The 12,896-nt window shown below is 40.9% G+C and overlaps 1 protein-coding gene across 1 annotated transcript; it reads left to right on the top strand.

Annotated features, from left to right (window-relative positions):
• The first annotated feature begins 588 nt into the window (after positions 1-588).
• LOC136489498 (putative disease resistance protein RGA3) lies at positions 589-3,257 on the top strand. Its single transcript, XM_066486115.1, has 2 exons — positions 589-1,413; positions 2,814-3,257. The coding sequence occupies exons 1-2, from the start codon at positions 592-594 to the stop codon at positions 3,255-3,257; spliced, it is 1,266 nt and encodes a 421-aa protein (XP_066342212.1). The 5' UTR covers positions 589-591.
• The last annotated feature ends 9,639 nt before the right edge of the window (positions 3,258-12,896 follow it).

Below are 12,896 nucleotides of genomic sequence, written 5' to 3'. Positions count from 1 at the left end.
TGAGAGACTGATTAGTAGGGCGATGCTGTCAGCCATTGTTTGCTTATATTTTCTTTTAGTGGTGTTCTTGGCTATTGATGCAAACAATTTTTTCATATTTAATAGAAATATGAAAATAAAAACAATATTTCTTAATTTGTGTGTGACAGTGTGTAGGGATATATTTTAGTTTGATCATTCTTTACTAAGAGATTTCAAGTATCTAGCATGTTCTTATTTCAGTTTGTATTTATTGAATAGGTTATATTCATCATAATTTTATACAATTTGATGCATCTTTGCTTAGTGTAGGCTCCTACTAAGAACTAAATCTAACTCTTGCAGATGCCAGGAGATCTCTCATGGCCCAACAGGATGAAGAGTTTGAGAGAAAAACTGAGGAAAATTGAAGAACAAATTGCTAGCATTGACTTCAAAAAGGGCAGTAATACTAATAATGAGCAGCCTTATGATGAACGTGAAACAACATCATATTTGCCTGAAGAACCATTGATTGGAAGGGACGGAGAAAAGCAGGAAATCATATAGCTGTTATCTATAAATACCAACAACGATGAGATAGTGATTGTCACTATATGTGGCCTTGGAGGTATGGGTAAGAGTACTTTGGCAAAACAAGTTTACAATGATGCCCAGTTCAAAATGTATGATCATCGTATATGGGTTTATGTGTCCCAAGACTTCAATTTGAACAAAATAGGAAGCTCTATCATTTCTCAACTACCAAGCCAAGGAGTTCCACAAAATATGGGAATACAACAGGTGATAAACCAATGCCTTGAAAACCTACTCCTAGGCAAGAAGGTTCTGATTGTTTTAGATGATTTATGGGAGGAAAAGATGACTGAGTTGGACAAACTGAGAAGAATGCTTCAGGTCAAGGGCAGTAAGGTAGATGTCGTAGTAACTACACGCAAGGAACAGATTGCAAGGAAACTTTCCACCAGTGAACCATACAAGCTACAACCTTTGGAAGATGATATATGTTGGGAAATAATTAAGAGATCTTGCAGGTTTGAACTGAAACCTAACAAAGAAAATATGGAGCAAATAGGATTGGATATTGCAAAGAAATGTGGAGGTGTGCCATTAGCAGCTCAAGTAGTTGGATCCATGCTACAAAAAATAGATGATCTGTCTGGATGGATTGAAATAAATAGCAGTGATATCTGGAATATATCTTCTGAAGACAATGGTGTGCTTCCATCCTTGAAATTAAGTTATGAAAGGATGCCACCACAGCTCAGGGTATGCTTTTCCTATTGTTCCATATTCCCCAAAGGCCATAATATTGTCGGAGATGATTTGGCTCAACAGTGGATTGCTCTAGATTTTACGGAGCAATCAAAGGCAAAGGAATATATCAAGCAACTTATGGGAATGTCCTTTCTTCATGTTTCAAAGTTGCCCTCGGTATGCTACATACAACTTCTGGAACACTACTTTTTCCTTATGATTATAACTATGTTGATTCCTATTGTTCGTCATGCTTTCATATAGGCATGTTGCATGCATAACATATGCACTATATAGTTGATGGGCCTTGCTAAGGTACACCCTTGTGCCTAGCACTTGTGCTGGACCTGGTTCAAGTAATTCACGTTCAAGACCCCATGCCTAGCATGTAAAATAAATAAACAATTTAAATACCAACACGTTCACGTTTCGATTTAAGTAAATAACTAAAATACACCTCAATATTTGTCACACTGAACAAAAAAATACAACTCAAGTTTAGCATCATGGGATAAATCACAACTCCACATAGATCACTGAGTTGAAAAAACAAGACATGTATGTATGGAACCGTCGGCATAGACCAATTAATTAAAAAAACGTTACATGTTATGCTGAAAAACATTCATATATATGCCTTTGCATGTTTGCATGCATGTTAGATCTAATTTATAGATACTTTACCTAAAATTTTGCTTACCTTCCTATTTCTCAAAATAATAAAGTATAGTTCTCTTTTTTGAAGAAACAAAGTATAGTTCTCTTATTAACTGTCAGGAGGTAATATGTAATTACAACCATCCAGATCAACGGTCCATAGTTATTTGGGTGTACCATAGCAAAACCCATAGTAGATAATTAGTTGAATGATTTTCCCTTATGCATTTCTAGTTGTGGTAAAAAAAAACACTAAGTGGCAATATGCTTGCCCGGAAGTACATATTTTATCTAGTCCTAAAAAGCATGATATATACAATCAAATATAGTTATAGATAATATCATGTAAAGTAGCATGTAGCTTCACTAAGTACTTTTGTGGGTCTTTTAAAAAAAAGTACTTTTGTGGGTCCCTCTCTAACCACGCTGGGTCCTTCTTCATTCGGTGGACATTCTGGTGATCCTATTCACAGTGACTTCAACTCGTGCGCCACCTCTGAGCACACTATATGATCCCATGACATTGTTCTTATCTTCCTCCCTAGTGTATATCTTTGATTGGACTTTTGTCTTACATGCTTAGGATATATAATTATGAAGCCCGATTAATTTATGATATAATTGATATTGAAGATTAAATATCATAGACTGCAAAAAACATTAGTTTTGAACAGAACCTTGTTCAGAAGGACGTCCTAAAAATTCTGCACACGAATTGTACTAGAATTCGGTGCAACTTGTAATTGGATATCAACCTTTTTTAAAAAAATTATTACTTAATTCCCTCTCTCCATTCTCATAAGTAAACAGGGTTTCCTTGCAGTTTATTTGCATCTGATCGTTGGACTTTACTTCTCTTTATAAAATGTGAGCATTAGTTGACATTTCTAATCAATATTGCTATATACTTGTCCTTTCAGACTTCTCGAGAGCAAGTGGTGCGGTACACCATGCATGACCTGGTGCACGACCTGGCAAGATTGACAATGGATGACAAGCTAATAGATTTCAACGCACAGCAGAGAAATACAAGTGGCCAGAAATATTGTCGCTATTCATTGCTAAAAAATTATGACCAGACAATAAAGTTGGCAAGTATTTTGCCTTCCAAGATTAGGGCACTTCGCTTCTCAGATAGTGGCGAACTGCATATCCAGAGTGGTGCATTTTCATTTGCGAACTGTCTGCGTATTTTGGATTTCAGTGAATGCTCAGGTATATTGTTGCCAGCTTCAATTGGCAAACTGAAGCAACTGAGGTGTCTTATTGCTCCAAGAATGCAAAATGAGAGTCTCCCGGAGTGTATCACTGAGCTAGCACTGGTAGAGAACCGAGCTTTACTCCCGGTGGGGAACCCCCTCTAGTCCCGGTTCCCCACCCGGGAGCAAGCATCCGGGACTAAAGGGGGGGTCCTTTAGTCCCGGGTCAGGAACCGGGACTAAAGGAGGACCTTTAGTCCCGGTGGGTAACACCAACCGGGACTAAAGGTGCCTCCTGACATGCCACGATGGCCGGCACCTTTAGTCCCGGTTGGTAATACGAACCGGGACTAAAGGTTTTTTTCTTTTTTCTTTTCTCTTTATTTTTTTGTTTTCTTTTCAAAATAGGTTTTCGAAGTCGTATTGTACGCTGCTAATTATACATTTATACGCGCATATAGTATGTTTCGGTTCAAGCACAATGAACGTATTAAATCACACAATTCAAGCATAGAAATATATATATATATCTATATATGCATGCATGCATCATATATATATTTACATGCATGCATGCATATGTGTATTTTACATTATATTATTTCATGTGCATATATTACAAAAGATTGCATTATAGTTGTTGTGACATAACAAGTTTCCTCTCATCCTCTAGCTTGGCTTCAATGGCAGTGTTGCGTCGAAGTAGAACTCGCCCTTGGAATCGATGACCTGCTCATTAAAAAATCCGGCTATAGGCTCTTGAATTGCTTTGATTTGGTCTTGCCGTATGACCTTTTCCTCCAACCATCGAGTCTACAGGTTTGAATTAAAGGAAAATAAATTAATATATGTACATATATATATAAAGACATAGTAACACAATCAATAATAATAATTAAATGAATATATAGTGTATTTTTAACGTACTTTGAGTCTCTCTGTAGGAGTTTTTTGGGAGAACACCTTGATAAACTTGCAAACATAGTAACCACAGTAGTTGTTCCCCTGTTCCTGCCTCAGACACCACTTTACGAGAAAAAGATTTGTCATCCAATCTGGTGATCCAGTGAAAGCTATATGTTTAATTAATAAAGATGATGCGATTCAGGGGACTTACTTTCAAAGGGATTACATTCAGTGGCGCTTTGCATTTTTCCATGTGTTGCTTCTCAATAAAGGTTTTCCAAACACTGCCCAATAAAAAATTTGCCACGTCATCAGATATAGTTAATCATCATGTTTGTGTGTATATATAGTTGCTAGAGATCCCGAAATTACCTCTGGATAATATCTATCATATCTTGGTAGTCTTGTTGTGGTTTTCTCATCGAGTCATAGATTATCAAGTGACTTTTCACCAAATCGATGTCCATCAATATCCAGTGATTGCTGCATGTGTTTATAGGATATAATGCATAACACTCATTAATTAACTAGAATCAACATATGAGCCATTAAGGATATGATCGACATGATTAACACTCACTTGAAGTTATAGGGAAAGAGTATATCCTTCTTGTGGCGTTGGTTCACTAAGAAGTTCATGAGGTTACTCTCTGACTCAGACTTCCAATTAGTCTTTGGAGTAATTGGGTCTTTGAATACTATATGGGGATCAACAAAACCAATTTCATTGCAGCCTTTCTTTCTGAGCTCTGTCATTGTAAATCTGCATATATATAGTACTTGTTAGGATAATTTATATGCATATACACACATATGATGAGTCTAATAATAGATTGAAAGAATTATTACTTACAGCCAATAGCAGCTAATGATAACTTTGTCCAGAGAGGTCAGGTGGCATAGTTGATGAAATTCTGCAAAGTCAACATACATAACATCATCGCCACGGAACCAATGTTCGTCTCTAATTCTGACACCAACGCAGAAGTCTCCACTGGTAGACGCCTGCATGTACCACTTGTTTAGCAGGTACATTTGCGTCCCCAGATCAGATAAGGCTTGAGGGTTGTATAGACTCTGGCCTAGTACAAATTTTTTCTTCCAAATATCAACCTCCGCCGCACTCTCAATGTTTCCATCACCAAACATCTGGTAAAGGTCGAGACCAGTCTCATCAAGAAATTCACCAAGGTGATCCAAATCGACATCCGGAGGTATGTTTGCCTGATGCATTAATCCTAAATTCGAACCATATTCATTACCAACAACTAGCGGGGGGATTGATTGGTGCGCTTGTTGTCCGAGTTGGGCAACTCCTTTCCCTGCCCGCTTCTTTTTCTGTGCCGCCTCAATTGACTTGGTGAGAGTGCGGTCATAGTCTGATAACGTTGATTTGGATGGCTTACGAGATTCCCGCTGTTGTTGCTGGTAAGAAGTCACCTTTTTTCTTAGAATATCTGGAGCTACGAAGAAGTACGGTTTCTCCAGGTTTCTCCTTGCTTCTTGATTCATTTTAAGTTTGTCATAGAATCTAGACATGTCTTTTTTATATGCATCAGTTCCTTCTTCCTTCTCTTCAGATATTATTTTGGGAATAGCCCTTGGTTTCACGGTGGCTTTCTTTGCAGGCGGGGACTGGTTCTTCGTTTGAGGGGCTGGCCTCTTGCTAGGCTTCTTGGTAGGCGGGGGCGGGGGAGGCGTTGGAGACCTCCTTGGAGGTGTTGGCAGCGGCGTTGGAGACCTCCTTGGAGGTGGCGGCTGCGGCGTTGGAGACCTCCTTGGAGATGGTGTGGATGCAGCCTCGTCTTCCAACACAATGTCATCGTACAGAGCACTATGATGATCTGGCGATTGAACAATTGGATTTAGGTTGGGGGAGGATCTGCTACAAAAAAAGGAATGTCATCGTACAGAGCACTATGATGATCTGGCGATTGAACAATTGGATTTAGATTGTTAATTATTATGAGCAGATCTGCTTCCTCCAACCTCTGGAGCCGTTGTGCCTCTTCTTCCTTCTTTCTCTGGCGACTTCTGTAGGAAGGTCTGTCCTGAGGGAATCCATGCTCCCACGAGACACTTCCTTTGCCTCTAGTTCGGCCACCATGTTCAATAGTCCCGATGGCGTATGTCAGCTCATCCTTCTCTCTGTTGGGCCTGAACGCACCACTAGCAGTAGCTCTCTGAGCATAAAACAATCTTTCTACTGCTTCTTGCAGTCTTGCGCCATAAACGCACTTCCCTGTCTCCTGGTCTAGTGTTCCCCCATGACCGAAAAACCAATTCTTTGCATGTTCTCCCCACTCGAGTGATTCTGGTCTGATACCCTTGGCAAGAAGGTCTGCTTCCATTTTGTTCCACTTCTTAATGGCAGTCGGGTAGCCACCTGATCCCAAGGTATGGTGGTATGTCTTCTGTTGGGCATTACGTTGGTTCTTTATCACCTGACTCACACCCTCTTCCGAAGTCTTGTACTGTACAAACTCATCCCAATAGGGCCTCTGCTTTGAGATCGGGCCTGGGACAGTAAAATCTGATGCTATGTTCTTCTTGACATACGTCGTGTATAGGTGTTTCTTCCAAGTCTGAAACTGGGTGGCCATCTTCTTCATTACCCAATCCCTAACTCGCTCCTTCAATTCATCACCATCTATTATATCATCATAACCATCTGTTTGGAGCGTGAAATGTACCAAGACATCATTCCAAATTAACGCCTTGTCACGATCGGAGACAAAACTGATATGAGGAGCATTGGTCTTCTTCTTCCATTCACGGGTACTAATCGGGAGCCGGTCCCGTACAAGGTAACCACAGTGGTGCACAAATTTCATTTTATTCGGCCCCCCCGGTTCTCCTGTATCCATATTGAACTCCGAGATGATGAAGCGGCCCTCCAATGGCTTTTTGGGACCTCGAACATTTTTACTCTTCGTTGTAGTTGTTGATGTCGATCCAGAGGGCTACAAAACATAAACATTATTTTTAATGTCATGAGCACACATAAGACATATGATAATATATATAGCTAATAATAAAAAATATATACTTGGCCAATATGTTGTTGCTCATTTTGTTCAAGAGCTAAGTACTGACTCCCGTCATCTGCATCCTCTTGCACGTTATTTTTAGCACCATCATCGCCGGCAACTTGAGTGCCAGTGTTGATCAAATTCATCATCAACTCCTCCTCATCCATGTTTCTCGGGTCGGCCATCTAGCTTCAAAAAACAAAACCAATATATAGTACGTCAAATCTTTGCTTACATGCGTAAAATCTACGTCGGTGACATCAACAGCGCGGTTCTCCCTGGTGTGATTGTTTAGCATTAACAATAACGATAATACGAATGTTGATCAACTAGGCCACGAGAAAGGGCGGTGTGACAAGAGTGGCGGTGCTCCACTCCGCCGTATATATGTCTGTACACATGGGTGAACGAGGGCGGCGGTGCTCCGCCGTATACATAGAAACGCATGGACGAACGAGGGCGGCGGTGCTCTGCGACATATATATACATGCATATGAATACAAATGACGTATATATACGTGTCGGCGCGGTGGCCGGTGTGCTGACGACGATGACGTGAGGCGGGCCGGCGTGCTGACGACGACGACGACGTGAGGCGGGCCGGGGCGGTGTCGGTGCGTGATGTTGTGATCCTATATACCATGTGAACCATGTAGTCATTCATCATATGAGAAAATTCTATGTTAATAATGTAAGTATAAGTCATTATGAAATGTAAGTATATGTGTCTTATTGCTAATATAACCATTACTATTTTAATAATGTAAGAATAAAACTGCTTGCATCATCACATGTGATATTTTTTATAAACTAAAAAACGCTTAGTTTACAAACTGGGTATCAAAATTGAGTTCCTATTTGACCATTATATATCCTACAACAAATCCTTCAAAAAAAAAAGACCCTACATGAATATATTTGGATAAAATTTCGTTAACAAACATTGATCTATGAAGATAGAAAAAATTCTTCTATTGAAACTGCATCTTGGAATAGTGGCATATCATATAGTGATGAATATATGGCGGTTGATGGGCTGGATCATTTTCAGCTTTAGTGACAACGACAATGGTTGCCATCTTGAGGAGTTTGTACGAAATTGGATGCGCTTGTCTTAGTGCTCTGCTTTGTGCTGTTAAATCATTGCTAATGAGTGTGGGTAGGGCTTGAAAGTTCATTAGCGGATGGTTCGTAGCGTTGTTTCCAAATAATATATAGCGTGTTTATTATACAAGCCATGGATTTACATTGATCTAATTAATTTCTAAAGTAATTTCATTGGTGGTCCTTAATTAAACTTGTCATGAGTTCAGGTCCCAGTGATCTTAAAATGTATTTTAGTACCATAAAATGCAGTTTTTGACACTCTAAACTTGCTAATTTATCCATATAATATCCAAATATTCAAAACTTGCGTTAAGATATGTTTTTTATTTAAAATCATTTAGAGTTCCAAATATTCATTTTCAGTTCCTAGATTTTGTGATTCAAAATTTGGAATTTTCAATCGACCTCGAGCGTTGACATGGCTTACACCAAAGTTGTAGTTTTCGACGTGATCTATAACTCGGCAGTGGAGGGCTCGGGCGAATGTACAAAGAGATCGACGAACATATCACCTCGAGCTCGGCAGTGGAGGGCCTCGGGCGCGGTGGGGCAACTACGCGCGGTGGAGGGCCTCGGGCGCGGAGGAGGGCGCGGTGGAGGGCCACGGGCGCGCGCGGAGGAGGGGCACGGGCGCGCGCGGTGGAGGCCGCACGAGGAAGAAGAGGGCGGCGCCGGTGTCACGGAAGGCGAACGGACGCGGCGCGAGGAAGAAGAGGGCGGCGGTGTTCGACGAGGAAGAAGACGAGCGGATCGATCTACGCCAGGCGTGGAGGTTATATATCAGAGAGAATTACTCCCGGTGCCAGCCACCAACCGGGAGTAAAAACCCTTTACTCCCGGTGCGTGTTACCAACCGGGAGTAAAGGTATACCTTTACTCCCGGTTGGTAACACGCACCGGGAGTAAAGGATTTTTTTGGCGGGCCACGAAATTGCAGCCCACCTTTACTCCCGGGTGGGCTTCCCACCCGGGAGTAAAGGTGGCCTGCAGTTTCGTTTCCCGCCTGTTTTAAGCAATAGTCTTGTTAAATACAATAGAAATGCAATAGTTTTTGTTAAATACATAGTAAATTAAATAAAAGGCATAAAATTATTTTGTTAAAAATATGAATTTTCTTTTTGTTTATTGCACATAGGAAAAATCTATAACCTAACTTTTTTATTTTTTGTTAGAATTATAAAACATAATGTAACTAATATTTATTATTTCGTTAATGCAAAAATGTAGTGTTTAATTAAAATTATTAAAACTATTGGTTTTGGACAGGAAATTTGTTTTCACATCATTTTAACATTAATATTTTAATTTTTCATCACTCAGTATCCTAATTTACCTTTTTGAGAGAGAAATCCCACCAAATCAAACATTGATTTAATTTGAAACATGACATAATAAACATCTGAATTCACAATTATTACATAATATCTCAAACACACACTATATTAAATCACTATATCATCAAGTGGGCACAGCAGTGAACTTCTTTACGTATGTCCCTTGGTTATGATCGCTTCGTAACCATGGAGTGTCCTCATCATTTACCAAGATGCTAGGGTCTTTGTTCACTTTGAAGGGCGGAATTCGGTCATCCTTTTCATATTCTTCTGACATGTCCGACTTGTCCTCAATTCCCACGATGACTCTTTTCCCTGAAAGAACTATGTGGCGCTTTGGCTCTTTGGTTGAGTCATTATCGTTTTTCCCTCTTTTTGGTTTGGTAGACATATCATTGACATAGAACACCTGATTCACATCCTTGGCAAGGACGAATGGTTCGTCTTTGTACCCAATATTACTAAGGTCTACTGTTGTCATTCCATACTCGTTGTCTACTGTTACCCCGCCTCCGGTCACCTTGACCCATTGGCACTTGAACAATGTGATCTTCAAAGTAGGTGCATATTCTAGTTCCCATATTTCATCTATGCGTCCATAATATGTCTGCTTATTCCCATTCGGGTCTGTGGCATCTATGCGGACACCACTGTTTTGGTTGGTACTCCTTTTATCTTGGGCTACTGTGTAAAATATGTTCCCATTTATCTCGTACCCTTTGTATGTGACGATATGCCATGATGGTTGCATAGCCAATAAATACAGTTGCTCATGGATGCTCTCATCACCTTGACATTTTTTTCGCAACCAACCACCGAAAGTTTCCATGTGCTTATGCGTAATCCGAGCTTCAGTCTTCCCTGGAAACTCAGATCGTAAGAGATCCTTATGTGTCTCAATATACGGATCTACCAAAGAGGAGTTCTGTAGAACTGTGTAGTGCGCTTTATTGAAATAATCATCATCCGTACCAATATATGTTTTCCTCCCTAGTGTTCCCTTTCTGCTTAGTCTCCCCTCATGTCTCGATTCAGGAACACCAATCGAGTCAAGGTTGGGAATAAAGTCAACACAGAACTCAATGACCTCTTCTATTCCATAGCCCTTGGCGATGCTTCCTTCTAGGTGAGCACGGTTGTGAACATATTTCTTCAGGACTCCCATGAATCTCTCTAAGGGAACATGTTGTGTAGGAACACAGGACCGAGAGTGAAAATCTCCTTGACTAGGTGAACTAGGAGGTGTGTCATAATATCAAAGAAGGAAGGAGGGAACACCAACTCAAAGCTGACGAGACATTGAACCACATCATTCTGTAGTTTAGCTAGATCAGTTGGATCAATTGCCTTCTGAGAAATTGCATTGAGGAATGCACATAGCTTCACGATGGCTAGACATACATTTGGAGGTAGAATTCCTCTTAATGCAACTGGAAGTAATTGCGTCATGAGAACGTGACAGTCATGGGACTTTAAGTTACAGAATTTCTTCTCTGGCACATTTATAATACCCTTTATATTCGAGGAGAATCCAGATGGTACCTTGATGTTGTTTAAGCATTCAAACATGATTTCCTTCTCCTCTTTGCTTAGAGTGTAGCTAGCAGGACGTAAGTAATGGCGTCCATCATCTGTCTTCTCTGGATGCAGGTTGTCTCTTTCTCTCAAACAACACAGGTCCTGTCGTGCTTCAAATATGTCCTTAGGCTTTCCATACACACCCATAAAGCCTAGCAGGTTCACACAAAGATTCTTCGTCAGGTGCATCACGTCGATCGAGCTACGGACCTCTAGGACTTGCCAATAGGGTAGGTCCCAAAATATGGACTTCTTCTTCCACATGGGTGCGTGACCGTTAGCGTCTTTCGGAATAGGTTGGCTTCCATGTCCTTTTCCAAAGACGACTTTCACATCATTGACCATATCGAGTACATCCTCACCGGTTCGGTTGCGAGGCTTGGTCAGGTGGTCTGCCTTCCCTTTAAAATGCTTGCCTTTCTTTCTTACGGGGTGATTTGCAGGAAGAAATCGACGATGGCCAAGGTACACGACCTTTTGACATTTTTTCAAGAATACACCTCTAATATCACCGAAGCAGTGTGTGCATGCATTATATCCCTTGTTTGACTATCCTGAAAGATTACTTAGAGCAGGCCAATCATTGATTGTTACGAACAACAATGCTCGCAGATCAAAGTGTTCCTGTTTGTACTCATCCCACACACGTACACCTTCTTTATTCCACAAAATGAGAAGTTCGTCAATAAGTGGTCTTAGGTACACATCGATGTCATTGCCAGGTTGCTTCGGGCCTTGGATGAGCATAGGCATCATAATGAACTTCCGCTTTATGCATAACCAAGGAGGAATGTTGTAGATACTTAGAGTAATAGGCCAAGTGCTATGACTACTGTTCTGCTCTCCAAAAGGATTGATACCATCTGTACTTAAAGCAAACCTTAAGTTTCTTGCGTCATTTGCAAACTCCGGGAATTCTCTGTCGATTGCTCTCCACTGGGACCCATCAGCAGGGTGTCTCAACATATTGTCTACCTTACGGTCTTCTTTGTGCCATCATAACAATTTTGCATGTTCCTTGTTTCTGAACAGACGTTTCAAGCGTGGTATTATAGGAGCATACCACATAACCTTGGCAGGGATTTTCTTACGCGGACATTCGCCCTCAACATCACCAGGGTCATCTCGCCTGATCTTATACCGCGACGCATGGCATACCGGGCATGCATCCAATTTCTCGTACTCTTTGCCACGGTACAGGATGCAGTCATTAGGACATGCATGTATCTTCTCTATTTCTAGCCCCATAGGACAGACAACTTGTTTTGCTTCGTAGGTAGTGGCGGGCAATTCATTGTACTTCGGAAGCATCTTCTTTTGGATTTTTAGTAACTCTCCAAATCCCTTGTCAGATACACCATTCTTTGCCTTCCATTGCAGCAATTCTAGTGTGGTTCCCAACTTTTTCTGCCCTGCATCACAAGTTGGGTACAACAATTTCTTGTGATCTTCTAGCATCCGCTCGAACTTGATCTTCTCCTTTTCACTTTCACATTCTCTTTGTGCGTCACGAATGACCTGACAAAGATCATCAGCCGGCTCATCTTCTGCGGCTACCTCTTCTTCAGCTTCTCCCATTGCAGTATCATTGAAGCACGCACCATCAGGAATAATATCATTGTCGTCCCATTGTTCTTCTTCACCTTCTTCCATTACAACACCGGTTTCTCCGTGCTTTGTCCAACAAATATAGTTTGGCATGAAACCCGACTTGAACAAGTGTGAATGAAGAGTCCTTGAGCAAGGATATTCCACCGTATTCTTACATATGGCACATGGGCAGCACATGAAACCGTCGCGTTTGTTTGCCTCGGATGCACGTAACAAAGAATGCACGCCGTCAATGA

The sequence above is a fragment of the Miscanthus floridulus genome, chromosome 10, assembly GCF_019320115.1.
Source record: "Miscanthus floridulus cultivar M001 chromosome 10, ASM1932011v1, whole genome shotgun sequence".
NCBI classification, from domain to species: domain Eukaryota; kingdom Viridiplantae; phylum Streptophyta; class Magnoliopsida; order Poales; family Poaceae; genus Miscanthus; species Miscanthus floridulus.
Note: the sequence above shows the minus strand (reverse complement) of the source record. Positions and strands in the feature narration are given on the sequence as shown.

Coding starts and splice junctions, on each gene's coding strand:
- LOC136489498 (XM_066486115.1), top strand. CDS start 592: ATGGGTAAGAGTACTTTGGCAAAACAAGTTTACAATGATGCCCAGTTC. Junction 1,414..2,813: donor ATGTTTCAAAGTTGCCCTCG/GTATGCTACATA, acceptor TTGTCCTTTCAG/ACTTCTCGAGAGCAAGTGGT.